This window comes from Clytia hemisphaerica, unplaced genomic scaffold (genome assembly GCF_902728285.1).
Source record: "Clytia hemisphaerica strain Z4C2 unplaced genomic scaffold, Clytia hemisphaerica genome assembly, whole genome shotgun sequence".
Lineage (NCBI taxonomy): Eukaryota > Metazoa > Cnidaria > Hydrozoa > Leptothecata > Clytiidae > Clytia > Clytia hemisphaerica.
The window spans coordinates 391,588-407,479 of NW_027104179.1; the positions used below are offsets into that span (position 1 = coordinate 391,588).

At 34.4% G+C, this 15,892-nt stretch overlaps 2 protein-coding genes across 2 annotated transcripts; one reads left to right on the top strand and one right to left on the bottom strand.

Annotated features, from left to right (window-relative positions):
- Nucleotides 1-1,278: 1,278 nt before the first annotated feature.
- Nucleotides 1,279-4,082, bottom strand: LOC136814739 (uncharacterized). Its single transcript, XM_067071159.1, has 5 exons — nt 4,034-4,082; nt 3,597-3,787; nt 3,174-3,345; nt 2,181-2,663; nt 1,279-1,856 (listed from the first exon to the last, which is right to left on the bottom strand). The coding sequence occupies exons 1-5, from the start codon at nt 4,080-4,082 to the stop codon at nt 1,366-1,368; spliced, it is 1,386 nt and encodes a 461-aa protein (XP_066927260.1). The 3' UTR covers nt 1,279-1,365.
- Nucleotides 4,083-7,657: 3,575 nt separating this feature from the next.
- Nucleotides 7,658-11,905, top strand: LOC136814740 (chymotrypsin B-like). The gene is made up of 5 exons (XM_067071161.1): nt 7,658-7,749; nt 8,284-8,415; nt 9,188-9,538; nt 10,859-11,077; nt 11,509-11,905. The coding sequence occupies exons 1-5, from the start codon at nt 7,704-7,706 to the stop codon at nt 11,841-11,843; spliced, it is 1,083 nt and encodes a 360-aa protein (XP_066927262.1). The 5' UTR covers nt 7,658-7,703; the 3' UTR covers nt 11,844-11,905.
- Nucleotides 11,906-15,892: the final 3,987 nt, after the last annotated feature.

The following is a 15,892-nucleotide window of genomic DNA, read 5'->3' on the forward strand; positions in this document are numbered from 1 at the left end:
ATACTAGCTGTATGTTTTTGTTAGTCCGTCCAGAGGAATGTAAAGAGATGGAAAAACAGCTTCTTGAAAACAATGGAAAAACGGCTCGTCATATACCAGGTCTCTTGCCCTTAAGGGAGTTTATGTCGAGTAAATAGGTTTCTTTTGTTGTCGCTATAAAAAATCTGCATAATTAGCGTGCTGTGACAAAATTCTTTTGTTTTAAGCCTGATTATGCGCAAACTTTTAGGGCTTATATTTTGGGTACACCTCTTCTATACGAAAAGGTACCTATATCTTCTTGCTCAGAATTTCCTAGCGATTCTACTGATATAACCGCATCATGACCGCACCATAATATGGAAAGCTAGAGCTCGATAAAATTATAACTTCATCTTGATTTTACTCGACTTCTGACAGTTTTACAAGAACCAATTTAATATCATTGCGTTAAGAATTTCTTTTGCTATACATTGGTAAAATATTGCTCCTTATTCTTAAAAATTGAACTAGTAATCGGCAAAAAAGGAAAAACAAATTTTCATTTTTATCGTCAAATCATGTAGAAACCGTCCGATTTGTATGGCGAGCCGTCTTTTCTGGACTTTCATTTAATGACCTAATCAACGTTTATACAATAGAATTTTCAATAGAAGTGATCGTTGAACTTTGAGTAATCAGAAAAGCTGTTTTTCCATCTCTTTACATTCCTCTGGTCCGTCACTTCACTCGTTGTTTTGAGTATTCCACTTCTCTAATAAAGATTTAACTGTGTTACTCTCTAGCAGAAAAAACAACAACAAAAAGCTGAAAAATGAGCTTTGAAAAGTTAACCAGATTCCTAACTCAACTCTTATTTTTCTGTACACCTAGAAAAAATAAATCTTTCCAATTTTTAGCCAGCTATTCCGAAAAAAAGCAGGATAATCTTATTGTAGGCCCGCTTCACCATTTAGTGAGTGACTTGGTGTTTGCACCTTTCTCTTTTACCTTGCAATGCCAATGAAAAAATAATTTATACAATGATTCGCTTTCTGATATATAATGGAAAACTACATAAAAAGAATTCCATGAAGATAGCTACATCACGTGGTCAATAGGAAAATGTCGATATCAGGTTTTTATATTGTTCGATGTTATTATGCTGCCATTGTGAACAATCTTTAGTACATGTGGAATTTTCGCAATAAATGACAACCTTTTAACGTTTCAATGAGCGCTGCCTAAGATGGGCATAAAGTGAATTGAAATTAATTTGAAAATTTTTTGAAACGAATGTTCTTTTCAATGTTAATCCGCTAAGAATGTTAGAAAATGTAAAAAATATAAAACTATTACCAACACCTTTTGATATATAAATTATAAAATATCAATATGCTTATCCATTTAGTATTTCTTGACGAAGGTACGTAAGTTGAAATTTCTGATATCACCAATAGCAGCTTGGATGAAAGGATTACTTGCAAAATAGCTGACATTTTTGAAAGCACGTGGTTGAGTGTTGATCACTCTTCGAACAAGTCGACCATTGATGAAGATTTCAAAGAAGGTTTTATAATAACCATGTGTACGTCTGAGAACTTGTTGGATGAGGATGGTGCTGTAACGAGCCAATGGGATTGGAGTAGGACTATCCCAGCAATGGTTGGGGTTTCCACTGATTGCTGAACAGATTCTTAATCGAGTTGTTCCAGAAATGAAGAAAACAGCAGGGTTTCTGTCACCGTAATTCTTTGCGTCACCACCAATTGAAGCATGCAAGATGCTCGAGTCTCCACTCACTGCTGCATAAGGACGAAGTTGGAATGTGATTCTCCATGTCGATGGTAAAAGTGGAACTTTTTGAATGACGTTGCTTTTCACCAGAGCAGTTATCGCTAAATAGATTAATAGCTATTTAATAAAATTCCGTTTGAAAACGTACGTAAATATAAATGAAATCTTACTTTCATTTCTATTTTCTTTGAGCTGGTTCCTGGGTAGTAGGTATGAGGAAGAATTGACAAGTATTGTCTCTTTTTGCTACAAGTTTCAAAAGAAGTAACTCTTACTGGAACAAGAAATATTATGCTTTTGTCCTTTTAGAAACATTAATCAAAACTATTTTTTCAATGTTTTTGCCTATGGGTTCCATTACTTTATCTAAACACCAAGATTTTACCTTAATATCTTATTTATTAAACAATATAAAAGCAACTTACGCTTTTTGGGTGTGTTAGTAAGTCTGAAATTTCTGATGTTAGCGATGGCTGGTCGAAGGAATGGATTGCTGGCAAAATATTGAACGTTGCGGAAAACTTGTGGTTTTGTATTCAAGACATCTTTAATCTTTCTACCATTGATGAAGACTTGATAGAAATAAAGGTTTCCGTAATTAGGTTTCTGTACTTGTTGAATGACAACGTTCGTGTAGCGGTTGCGTCGGATTGGAAGGGTGTCAAAACAATAGTTTGCATTTCCACTGACAGCTGAGCAAATGTGTAATCGGGTGGATCTCGGGCGGAAAAAGATAGCAGGGACTCGGTCACCGTAGTTCTTTTTGTTTCCACCAACTGAAGCGTGTAAGATGCTAGAGAAACCATTTATGACTCTCAAGGGTCGGATTTGGACGGAAACTCTCCAACCCAATGGTAAAACAGCTCTACGTGCAATCACGCGTCCTCGAATCAAATTTGGTCGGTAATCTAAAAATAGAAGAAAGAAAGTAGAATAAAGCCAGATATTATGATTTCAAATTGCTCCAATATAGTTTTTGTCACAAATAGGTAAATGCTCAAATTCGTTTTGCAACGGTTCGAAGCAAGAATAAAGCAGTTCTGTTCCGACAAAAACAATGGAATGAAAACGTTTCATTTCTTTGGTTTTGTAATGTCTTATTTATAAGCCTATCCCTTATGTGATTTTCTAAGAACTTTTATGGTATTTTACGTTTAACATGTTTTGTTTCAAGGTTCAAATTGAAGTAAGGTTGCTCCTAAGTATCTTGGGCCAATATGTAAAAAGTTACAAATAGAAGAGCCTTTAGAAAAAGCCGAAATTTAAATTTGCCAAATTTAAGAAAGATTCAAAAAAAATTGAATTAGTCCACTGTACTTTTATATAGGGAAATAACAGATCCGCGAACTTGGATATAATTTATCACATATTCGGATCCCAAAAGAGATCAACTTGATACGAATGAAAATTTCACTTACAATATGGGAAATATGGATATCCAAAACCATTGCCATAATATGGATAACCAAATCCAGGGTATCTAAATCTTCCAAATCTGCCAAAAAGTTGACCTCGGAAACCACCTCTGAATAGCCCACGACCACCATAATGCAATCCACGTTTCTGATTGTTATTACTTTCATCGTTTTCCTATAAGGAAAAGAAATTAAAAAGAAAATTCAACCATAACTTGCATCGGTTACGAGCTTTTATTTAGTAAGTCTTTGTTGCGTGTTTTCTGTGCTCCTTATAGCTAAGCCAAAGTGTTGGAGGAATTGTAAGTTCTTTTTTTTCAATGAAAAAAAAGTTACTAAGGCCCATCCGAATTTTCAGTGATAAAGTATTGGGGCCTAATTAACAACTGAGATACAAAATAATATACTCAAAAACATATTCACTACCTCTTCATCTTCATCTTCGGCTATTTCGTCATTACTTTGATCATGTTCTTCATCTTGTTCGCTTTCATTTTCTTCATCTTCATCTTCTACAGCTTGTTCTTCTTTTAGAGTAGAATCTGCAGCAATTTCTTCTGGCAAATCAATATCGTTGCTGACGTCATTAACATCATTGACTGCCTCCTTAGCACAAACTTCAAAAAGAAAGCAAAAATTTGCAATTACTTATTGGTCCAAAAATTGAAATTTTTGACTCCTAATTAACTCAAAAGTTAACATCTCTGTGTTAACTTTTGAGCTTATTCGAAGATTCCTCTGGACTTTCCTGTAAATATACTCTATAACATACGGCAAGGTTGATAATTGAACGTATAGTTGATTAGTTCTCGATATTATTAAAGACAAAAAAAAGCAAGAAAAAAAAGTAGCAAGCAACTTACCCAAAGTAACAACCGCTACTAAAAGAAGAGCCAATATTCCTATCTTCATCTTCTTTATCCTTTGTATTCTCAACCTTTAAGTTAAAGTTTAAACTGAGTTGATGTGATTGGTCTCTCCTTTTGACCCGTATTTATAGGAGCTTTCAACAGGGAAGCCGGATGCGAAAGCTGAAAATCTTGCTACATATTTTTGCTATTTTGAGAAACAAATGGGTAGGAAATATGAAAGAGAGTTAAATTGGTAATCTTAATGAGTATTTCCTTGTCAAGCATACTTTTAGAGAGAGCTATGATTAAGTCTACACTTTTTTCATAAGAATACACTTTATAAGAATATTTATGATGAAATCGGCCAAAAAAATAAGAATATGGTAAGAATACCATTATCATGGAATTTGGCAACTGAACTTAAGAATTTTAGGATTTTAATCCATTTTTAGCGTATTTTACCATTAAATTGCCAATTATTATCCAGCAATGCTAAAAGTTTCAACATAAATGCAAAATGAGGTATTGAGGTATTAACTACATCCTAGATTTTGGCTGGGATTCGATCAAAACCTAAGAATACCGTAAGAATATTCCAAGCTGATTTTTCCCAAAAAGTTAAGAATATTCATGATGAATTGAAAAAACACCATCCTTATAAAAAATAAGCGTTTAGTATCTGCTACTTTATGAGATGGTTGAAATCAAGTTGTAAATTTTGCCTATTCAAGACTTCAAGACCTAATCCCTGGAAATTGGAATGATTGAAAACTTTTTGCGATAATGACGTCATTTAAATTGTCTTTTTGACGTGTTTTTTCGATGTATTTTATAACGTCAAAATCAGTTTTTGGCCGATATCTTGAGAATGGCTTGATGTAAATTTTTGACCCACCACTTTTTGAAATCCTCTCGTTGATACGATTCTTTTGAGCTATATATGAAAGTTAATGAATAGTGGGAAGCGGTGTGCGTCACGCAAAATATATTTGGGACATGCCTTGTTTCACCCGAGAACCCCTTCTATGTTTTTATTCAAGTCCTTTAGTGGGAATCATCATATTCCTCCCCCCCAAATTTCCATCGACATGTGGAAACATTGAAGTACGTAAAAAAGTAAGATTTAAATTATCATGAAAACTTTGATCAAGATTTTTTTTGTAAATGCCATAATATTAGTTATTAGTCTTAATTAGCCTTCAAAGGACAAAATAATCTGTTCGAATTAAGTAAACATTAGAATTGGAGGTTCGAGTAGTAGAGGTTTTTTTGTAAGAGTTTATTAGGAAATTTTCTCGGTGCCAACGAAGTTGCTCCAGTTAAAGGAGGCATTTGGATAATATAGATTCGAGATATGAAGACTACTGTACGTATCTTTTAAGCTTGCAATATTTTCTAAATTTAAATACGTTGGCCAAACAAAACTTGCCAAAACGCACAACTTTAGCCTGATTTAAAGTATCAACCAATTGTTTAACTATTTTTTTAGAAAATCTCTGATGAACTTTTTAAACTGTACCTGTTTTTTTTTATAAGAATGGTGTTTTTTCATTTCATCTTAACTCTTTGGGTAAAATCACCCTAAAATATTTTTACAGCATTTTTAGGTTTATAGAGTCAAAATTTAAACTATATATTAAAAATGTTATACATGCGTCCAAAGCATAAAATGGCATTTTTGTGAAAGTCATTAGCTTTACTAGGGGATAATCGGCAATTTACAGTTAGTCTTAGATTTATTAGTAAAATTCCAGGATGGCGATAGTCTTAGCATATTCTAATTTTTTGGCCAATTTCGTCATGAGTATTCTTATAAACTATATTCTATGTTTTGTTGAACAACTTAAAATTACACAAGTTCGTGTTGATTTACATGATTGATTGAACTCGATTTTAACGCGGAAAATTACTCAAGTTTGTGTTCATTTAAAAAATGATTGATTGAACTTGATTTAAACGCGGAAAATCAAATTAAAAGTTAATTAAAACATCATAAAAAGTCACTGTAAAAGTTTACTCCGTTCCGTTATACTTCCATATTGAGAAATCTTGTCTTTGTCTGCGCTTCCTTATCTGTTGCAAAAATATTCAGTTCATTAATAGCAATTAGTCGGAGGAAAATCATGCGAAAATTCTGAAATTACTCATAATATTTTCTTCACTTCAATTTTATACGATAGTTTCTCCAGCTAGGTATCGTATTATAAAAGTGTGTGCTACTGCACAACACAAGGTGCATTTCATTAAAATGTATATTACTTATCTGGCACCCAAAGCTCTGAAGGTCGGGAAAATTTTCATCAACATCTGGAAGGTTTAGAATACGGAATTTTGAAAGACTGCGTCAAGGATTTTGCAGTGGGAAGTCTGGTAACCAAGCCCTCGTTTTGGGGGATTTGCGGGTCCAAGCAAAATATCTTATAAGCTTTACGCGCACGGGTAGTTAAACCCGACTGGGGATGCGGCGGCACATCGAAGGCCGACTACTATTCTTTTCCGATTGGAAATTCCCGGGAAAATTGGCCTGCTCCTTTAGAGTTTTAGCGTGGGTGGCCACCAATCAGCCATCGGAATATCAGATGAGTATACTAGGTAAATGGACCATAATCCTTTGCTTATGCAAAATTGTCGAGCCACTAGCTTTCTCATCCCTCTTAACCCTCTAATCTCTCTGAGAAGGACTAAAGATGATCAATGATACACTGATTTTTCCCTTTTTTTGCGGTATGACCCTTTTTCTACAAACCTACTCGGCGTAAGGCACTCCCCAATGACTGTTTGAGGTTTCACCCCTTTAATGTAAATGTTTTTAAATATTTTTTCGAAGCATTTTCGATATTGAAAATGAGATGGGGTATGGTCAGATGGTCCCACTTACTAAAAAAGCGAAATATTTCGAAAAAACCTGTCATCGATTTATACCTTTAGTGAAAATTTGAATTTAAAAGCTTTCTCCTACTTGAAAATATTCAAGATTTTTTTTTATGACGTCATCAAAATGGGGGCAAAAATGAGGTTTTCCCAAAATTTTTCAATCATGGAGCAAGTAGGACCATCTGGAACTTATTTTCATTCCCGTCACGGAGAAACCCTAAAGTAATCTCTATAATTCGAATCTATCATTTATTCGAACGTCAACCGTACTTCGCAAATAAATGGTAACCATGAGGTTTTCTTTTATCGCCGACCGGCCGACCCTCTTTTTTGGGTAGTTGGCCTGTAAAACAACGAATTAAATTAGCCTTGCCTAAATGATACCAAAATTTTCACCGAAGATACCAATTCATGCCCCCCTTCCAACGAGATGCTCAAAGGGTTAATACTTAATGGAGCAGTCAATTACATTTTGAGGTCGATTTACATTAGATGGATAGCTGACAATTCATGGTTTAGGGCTTTTAATGAAAAAAATCAGTTTTACTCCTGTGTGATATTTGTTTGAAGATCAGATTGTATCATTACAGCTCTTATCATATTAGAAAACTATCAATGCCACGTATCTATTTACGCCTTAGAGTATAATTTTCCTTATGGTAACATTCAATTATTCAAATAGTTAGTTCAGGTGTATAATTAAAACTGTATATAGACATTATATATAAACAAGCCTCCGTTTTCGTTCGGCTATTTATTTCTTTGATGTTCAATAATTCAATTTTCTATGATGAGATAAAGTTCAACGATGAAACACATCATACTTTTGATTACATTTTTCTCATTGACACAAGGTAAGCCAGTAGGAATTTCAAGACTCCCAAGAAAATTCAATACAGGGGTGTCCGATCGTTTGCTACAGACAAATTGGTGACTTTAAAAGTTTTGTTTTCACATAAGTGTTCCCGTTTTATATCAGACACATATTTCATATTAGGACAGTGCCTGTATACTATGGTGCTAGTTAGCAAGGAAAGTGGATTCAATTTCAAAATACTGTATTTACATTTTCAAATATCAATTTCTTTTTAATCTGTACACCTGATGAGTTCCCGAGGCAAGAAACTAGCAGTAGTACTTAGAACTAAGTATTTAGAAATAAGAAATCTCTGATAGGCGGGGGGTTTGAAAAAATGTCCTGGGTGGAAAACTGAGGCTAATGCAGCAGAATCAGGGCAAATAAGAGAACTTTATAAAAAAATTTCCCAAGAACTTATTAAGCAGGGGGCTGGAATAAAAATCAAAAAATTAATCCGCAGGGGGCGCTTATTAGGTACCCGAGATTACGCCAGGGTAGGTTATTTTCAAAACATTCATTTACCGCGTAGGTTGTCAAGATGGTGTAGATTTTTGTGAGGAACATTATTCTAAGGATAAAGATTATTATTGTTCCCATGAATTCCTAAAGATCAATTGTAAGAAGTTTTGCGGATTGTGTGTTGTAACAACCCCATCACCAAGTAAGTATTCATCATATTCATTACGTAATGTTTTTTCGAACACAACTCAGTTTTAGCCAGTAGTGGTAATTTTAATCAACTTTCTCTAACTTAAATTTCTCAAAATTTGCCACTACTGGCAATCAGGGTGTCCGTAGAAAACATCACATGAACATTTTTTTAAGGATTTTCTATCAGCTACCTTCCCCTGGAGGACTACTAAATTATAGCAAACAAATGTCTCTCTGGAGTAGATTCTCCTGGAGCCTGAAAGTTGATGCTAGAGATAAGATGTTCATTTTTGGATTCATTTTTTATTCATTTTATATACATTGATCAAGCAAGCTGAATAGACTGGGTTAGGATACATTATCTATCGTCTTATGCTATGCCCTGTGTCACAAACCCAACTGGACCCCCTTCTTGGCCGATATTTCGTCCTGGTGTGATAAATACAGTAAAATTTCAGTCCCACTTGTAAATTTGGAGACTTTGATTAAGTTCCCATTTGAAATCCAACAAATAATATTGCACTTCAAAATCGTCCCACATGGAATTTTTGAAAAAAAGTTTCACCGCGGCTATGAGACATGAGTGTTTTCATAAAATGATGGTTGATTCTACACCTGGTTGTTGGTGGAATATTGGATTTTTGATTTCGATTTGCTGCTCCTGTCCTTTGAGAAAATAAAATAAATAATCAGATAAGTGGCAAGTCTGAGGGTGTGGTCAAAATAATGACGGATAATTATTCGTATTGGGGAGCGTAAGAGTATCATTTAATGATTTTTAGAAGGTGACTGCGTTGACCTAAACGTGAAATGTCCAATTTGGGCAGGTGTTTGCTACACTAGCTGGTATGTCAAAACCAATTGTAAGAAATCGTGTGGATTTTGCCCTGGAGTTACAAATCCACCTGTTACTAACCCGCCCTTAAGTAGGTGTGGACGCCCACAAGTTGCAATGACAAGAGTTATTGGAGGAAAAGACGCAAATGCTCATTCATGGCCATGGCAAATCGGACTTCACCGCAACGGTGGTTTTATGTGCGGAGGTTCAATCATCAACAGCCAATGGGTTGTTACTGCTGCTCATTGTGTTAATGGAATGTCTTTGCTGACAACAAACTTTACCGTCAAATTAGGTAAATCAAATTGCATTCAATCAAACAGCAAAAAAAATACTTTAAGAATAAAAAAGGCTCAATTATGTAGTGGTTCAAATACTATACTTACTACTTCTCAAAAGTAAATTTAATCTAAATACCTAACCTCTCCTTTATATCTGTTTGATGTATAAGACGGTAGAAAATCGACAGAAAATTGATAGTTTTAAAACATTGCTTGAAAAATATCCACAAGAGGACTGTCGAGTTCCGTCATGCACACCATTGTATAAGAAAGCCGCGGCTGGAATGATAACATTTGATTTTCTGTTGTTCTATCTCTGTCGTATTTGATGATTATTTGTTGATCAAGAAATCAGCAATGTAGCATCTATAATGGTAAATTTTATTGGTTTGTCGTTAATACTTACTTCTCAGTGCGTTTTAGACATTACTGATATGCTCTTGATACTACACTTGCATTATAAAATCATTGTAAAGGAAAAATCAAGGAAAATTTTCAGGAAAAATCGGGGAAACATTGGAAAATCGGGAAAACTGCATATGATCGGTGGAAAAAAGGGAAAATTCACGTATTCACGCACAAAAAAGCCCAGATTCACGCATTCACGCAATCAAAAAGTGAATTTTCACGTTCACGCAAGTTTTTTCAATTCACGCATTCACGCATTTTTTTTCAAATTTTCACGCATTCACGCAACCGAAAATGCCCATTCACGCAATCACGCAAACTGCTGGGGGGGGCAATCAACACTAAGAAATTTAAACAAGCACAAAATAGCTGGGCTGAAAGAACTCAAAAATTAATGAGGTGCCTCGAAATGCTTTCACAATATTTCAGTGAAATCTTTTTAGAAATCAATGAAAAAGTACATCAAGATAATACTGTGAAAATTTCAAGCCAGCACCTTCAAAATTTATCATTTAAACTGACAGGAAAGTTGTCATCTTGAATATAGTTCTTATAATTTCAATTTTGGCGAAAAAATTTTGTTTCCATAAAATACCCCTAAAATATGTCCAAAATTAGTTCAAGTGTTCTATTGGGTACAAATTCAAAAATATATAGCAATAATATAATATAGCAACAAAAAATTTTTTTGTGAAGGAAAAAAACAGAAAAATTTCAAAAACTATGTACCAATAATAAACGGACAATCTTGATGTTCTTATAAAGCTCTGAGACAGAGATGGTAACTGAAAAGACAATGTGGTACATATTCCAGCCGCGGCTTTCTTATACTATGGGCACACACGTCCAAAACAAGAGGATACAGGAGTAGAAGAAAATGTTTATATCATAAAGCTAAAGGTTATGTAACTTTTTGAATCTTTTAGGAGATCATGACCGAAGAATAAATGAAGGCGAGCAGATCATAAAAGTATCAAAAGCTGTTGTCCACTATAGTTATGAAAATTCAAGGGAATCTAAGTTTGATAACGACATTGCTTTATTACAATTGGAACAACCAATTAAATTCGGACGAAATGTTCAACCAGTCTGTTTACCAAGCCAAGGAGATGCTCCAAAAGTTGGTAGCAAATGTTACATCACCGGTAAGCTAAGCCAAGTAGTCAAATAATATTCAATTAAACAGAGTTTTGAATGGTATGATGACAAGGATCGTTAGTTAGTAATGTCGTTATGTGATTTTCTAAATTTGCCCAAGCAAAAATGCTGGGATCTCTGATTATTATCGGGATGGAGGCAAAATATCCTAATTTTGTAAATTTGTGATATTTGAAAAGGTACCTCTAAGTGGATTTTAAGGGTATATTATATTATATATATATTAAAATATTATACGAAATTTCTAGAATCTAATAGTATCCTCCATCGAATATTATATATTAAAGTTTTATAAGGCTTTCAAATACATAATTTTAGGTTTGCATTATCATTCTCTCGGCCCTAAATTTAATGATCACGTATATATATACCGAGGCTTTAACTTTTTTTTATAAGTCATCATTTCAATAAATTTAAGGATGGGGAAAGATCGGTCACCAAGGAGGTTCACACACCATCCTTCAACAACTTGGTCTAACTGTTCAAAGTAAAGAAACTTGCGCAAAACATAATTCGAAGATCGGAAAGATTACAGATCGAATGATATGTGCTGCAAACTTCGATACAACCAAGAATCAGTCAGGTTGTCATGGTGATTCAGGTGGTCCATTCGTTTGTCAAAACAGTAATGGTTCATGGACACTACATGGAGCTGTCAGCTGGGGATCACCAAAATGTGACACAAAAGATGCAATTAGTGTCTTTGCAAGAGTTGGTCAATTCAGAGACTGGATTGAGAAAACTATTCAATAATTTTTCACAGTTTTGTTTAAACAAATAAGTTTCTTTCAAAAATAAAAGCTGATTGAATCAAATCACTTGATTTTTGCTTTGAAGTGCTGATTACAAACATTTCCGACATTCGAAAGTTTCTCAAATTAACAGAATATATCAAATTCATTCTCATAATAGTTCATCTTTATTTGACTACATTTTCATTAAAATAGCGCTGCATATGGAAAGTTGATGAAATTTAAATCCCTATATAAACAGGTGAATTTATCTCAATTTAGAATTTAATTGAAATTGGTGAAAGTTTTTTATTCCCCGTTCATTAATTTTCAATTACTCTCGTCTGTAAAAATTTGAATTTGTGCTCCCCCTGGAAAGAAGTCAGAAAAAAAATTGAAAGATTTTATACCCTTTACAACAGGTTTGTTCGGCGGAAAGAGACTAAAATTTACCACCCAGATAAACGACTGTTTTCCCGACAAAGTATTCCTCAACTATTAACTCGATGAGACTAGTTCCCGAAGAGCAATGGATTAAGTATTCAATCTTGAAGGTCTGCCTGGAATCAGAATTGCTTTTTTTTTAGAAAAATTGAATACTCCATCATGTCATCATGCTTTTGCTCATTACTAATGAAAACTCCTTTCAAATTCAAAGTTAGTTGATGGAACAAGGAAAAACACTGAAGTACATACAAAACCATTGAAACCAGAAAAATATTTTGGCCTAGCCCTAACCCTAGAACGGCCAATATCTCTTAAAAACACCAGACTACCTAATGCCTAATGTCTGATGTAATATGTTTAAATAGTATATTATATATCATGTTACAACCATATTACTCTATAATACGTCTTATGTTTTTTGGAATACCGTCAGATTCAGATCTGACGTGTATTGAAAAGGCCGACGATTTCGCCTGCCCATACATTGCGAGATTGCCTTTCCTGGGATATCGTAATTTCCCTTCCCATTCAGCAATATGCTGACTGGACCTACCTGATGATGAGACTCAGATAAAATAGGACAAATAGCAAGAGAGTAAAAAAATGTAGTGAGCAGCTTTACAGCTCAAATTAGTATCGACCTGTGAAGTATAGTTGAAGTCATACATATACTTGTAGTCGTAGATACTATGGCGAATAAATATTTTAGCTTAATTTCCCTATTGACAATAAAATGTGATTTTCCCCAAAGTGCAAGAAGTTTTAGCCAGGATCTGCTTGCAATTCACTCTAATTCTTTCTAATGTCATTACACACGTTTTTTTTTATCACGAGATTCACACGGTCGCATCATTCACAAGATTGGCAAAACTAAAAAGAAATCATAGCGACCATCCAAAAATCTTGGATGGAGGTACAGTAAGTATCACAGTTAAACTTTCTTTGAAATCAAGTCTTTGGTGACGGACAATAAGAATTGTATATCGAACGTGTCTCAATTTTATTACTTTTCTATGAATGTTATGTTAAGTTTAGGGTGGTTTTTTACTGAGCCTCCTGGCGAAAATCGATTAGCTGAAACAAAGAAAATTGATAGGAAAGCATTACTGACTCCCAAGTTAGCTGTCAAAGCGTTTGCAACCTTTTGAATCTGAAGAAAACTTTATTAAAAATCATCAACTCGCATATCAAGGGATTTAGAATTACAGCCTTCTAATGAACATTTTCTGTGACAAGATTCCTCGTCTTTTGTATCAAATCAATACAGATGAAAGTTTGCTCTTCAACTCTATCGGACTTTTCCCATATGACCATTTTTTTACAAAAGAATCCCACTGTCCATTCTGCTACTTTTATGGCAACCAATTTATTTATGCTTCCTTTTTCGCTTAATTGGTCATTAAGCCAAGAGAGGTCTAGCCCTCTCTTGGAGAACAAAAGGTTTAGTGACCAATTTTCGACCTTAATAATCTGGAATGCTGATATGAAGCGATCAAAATCTGATGTTAAGCACGAATCTTCATTGTATATTTTTTACAACTCTTAGAAATTTATGAAAAGTACCGTTGATGAAAACCACTTATCTATCTAGCGTAGTGAAAAAGCACCCAAAGTGAAGGAGTTACCTTCAAAAAGAATTTTTTTCTCTAACTTCGAAGTGATTAACGGTGATTACCAAGCAATTTATAGATTTTCAATTCTCTACCGGTGCATTGTGTGATACTCTCGGTAGGATGAATGCCGAACCATGGAGGTATAAAGAAACAGGAGATGTATGCTATCGTAACCATGCTCGCCGATTAAAAAAATTACGAGGTATGCATGCTCATAATCTCATACATCGTGTATTTTTAATAAGCCCTTTTATCCATAGGTGAAATCTTATTAGCTCATTGAAGCTTTAAAAATTAGTTGAGACGAGATTCATTGTTTCTGACATCAGTGTAAGAAAATATTTGGACTAAAAAAGGTCTGTAAGCTTGGCAATACTTCATCAAATGATCTTTCAATCAATGTTTTCTTTAAGGTGAACTATATGACTTGATACTTTCCTCCAAAATTCTCCAGCGACTCTATGTCTACAAATTGAGTCTGAAATCGTGTGTGCTTATAAAGGACTTTTCATTTTCTGGCTTGAGAAAATAACTTTTCAAAACAAAATTTAACGGATAACGAAATTGAACATAAACTTGATTCGTGGACGAAGTTTTATTTAATTTTTGTATATTAAAGAATAGAAATCTTTAACACTGATAGTAAGAATGTTCAGAGGAAACTCGAGTTCTACTAAAAAGCTTTATTTCATCGGGGAGCTTAGAATTTATTTTGACATATTTCATAAAAGAAATCAAAAGACTTTAACGACTAATTATCGACACATTCAACTCCTGTTTATCTTTATACCTCCATGGCCGAACCAATCAAGTCCAAAGCATTCACTAGTGTAGAAAAAGATTTAATGAAAGAGTTTTATCTCGAAACTTATCTTATTAAACTATTAGACGGACCTGAAGCGAAATGAATTGTTGGCTTAAAACTTGCTTCAATGAAATAATTTCTATTTCAAATTAATGGTTCTACAATGAGGCCCCCCAGCGGTTGACGTGATGGCGTGATGGAGGGTTTTTCGTGGCGTGATGGCGTGAAATTTTGGAAAAACGGCGTGATGGCGTGAAAATGAAGTGCCGGCGTGATCGTGAAATCGAGTTTTTTTAGGCGTGATGGCGTGAAATTTGCAGTTCAGCATGATCGTGAAAATTATATTTATTACTTGAATCGTACTTCTATATCCAATTTAGAGGGTTTAAAATTCGAAATTTTCTTGATCGGCCCAAACTATGGTGGGGCCTCCTATAGATCTCATTTTAAAACATAAAAGAAACGGCGCAAACAGTTCTATTTATCTTCCATTTATCCTTGTAGCTTCCAATTGTCTTTAGCAGTTGCTAGCTAGTCTTCAAAATAAAGTCGAATGCTATGAGTAGGGTCGAAAATTGAAAATTTCTCCTGGCGTGCGCAAACCATGGTTGCGCCTCCTCGTTCCCCTTTTGAAAACTATTCACGCTAATTCACAATTAATTTCTCTGGGTCCTGTCAATGGGGGGTACCAGAGGGCATGGCCCCTCATGTTTTTACCCAAATAGCTACTTGTACGTTTAAAAGATTTCCCTTATTTTTAAATGAATTCTTTTTCAAATTGAATTTAAATGGGTCCTAAAATAGCACATTGAGCCCTTCAAAATTCAAATATTTTCTCCGTTGCCCAATCATGGTGGGCTTTGTCAATTTACTCGAATATACCTCAGGCCCTCAAACCGGGGCCCTTTGATGTGACCCACCAGTTGTCAAACAATTTTTTATATGCATAAGTCAAGATTACGTCGTTTTTCCTATCCGAAACACCCGAAAAAACTAGAATTTGACCCCTGTGTATTACTAGAAATAGAAATATAGAAAAACAGTAGAGGTCAAATTCCTTCCAGATTTTTCGGGTGTTTCCGATAGGAAAAATGATATAATCTTAACTTACGCTCTTGAGAATGCTGAAAAACTGATTGACAGAAAAATTAAGTTTATATAACGGCATTTTATCCATACCAATGAGTCTAAATGGTCTAAAACTGA

Bases quoted from the DNA above. Each gene is read 5' to 3' on its own strand.
- LOC136814739 (XM_067071159.1), bottom strand. From the start codon at position 4,082: ATGAAGATAGGAATATTGGCTCTTCTTTTAGTAGCGGTTGTTACTTTG. The intron at 3,346-3,596 runs GTAGTGAATATG...TTTTCCTTATAG, and splicing joins CCGAAGATGAAGATGAAGAG to GAAAACGATGAAAGTAATAA. The intron at 1,857-2,180 runs GTAAGTTGCTTT...TAATCTATTTAG, and splicing joins TACTAACACACCCAAAAAGC to CGATAACTGCTCTGGTGAAA.
- LOC136814740 (XM_067071161.1), top strand. From the start codon at position 7,704: ATGAAACACATCATACTTTTGATTACATTTTTCTCATTGACACAAG. The intron at 8,416-9,187 runs GTAAGTATTCAT...AATGATTTTTAG, and splicing joins TGTAACAACCCCATCACCAA to AAGGTGACTGCGTTGACCTA. The intron at 9,539-10,858 runs GTAAATCAAATT...TGAATCTTTTAG, and splicing joins AAACTTTACCGTCAAATTAG to GAGATCATGACCGAAGAATA.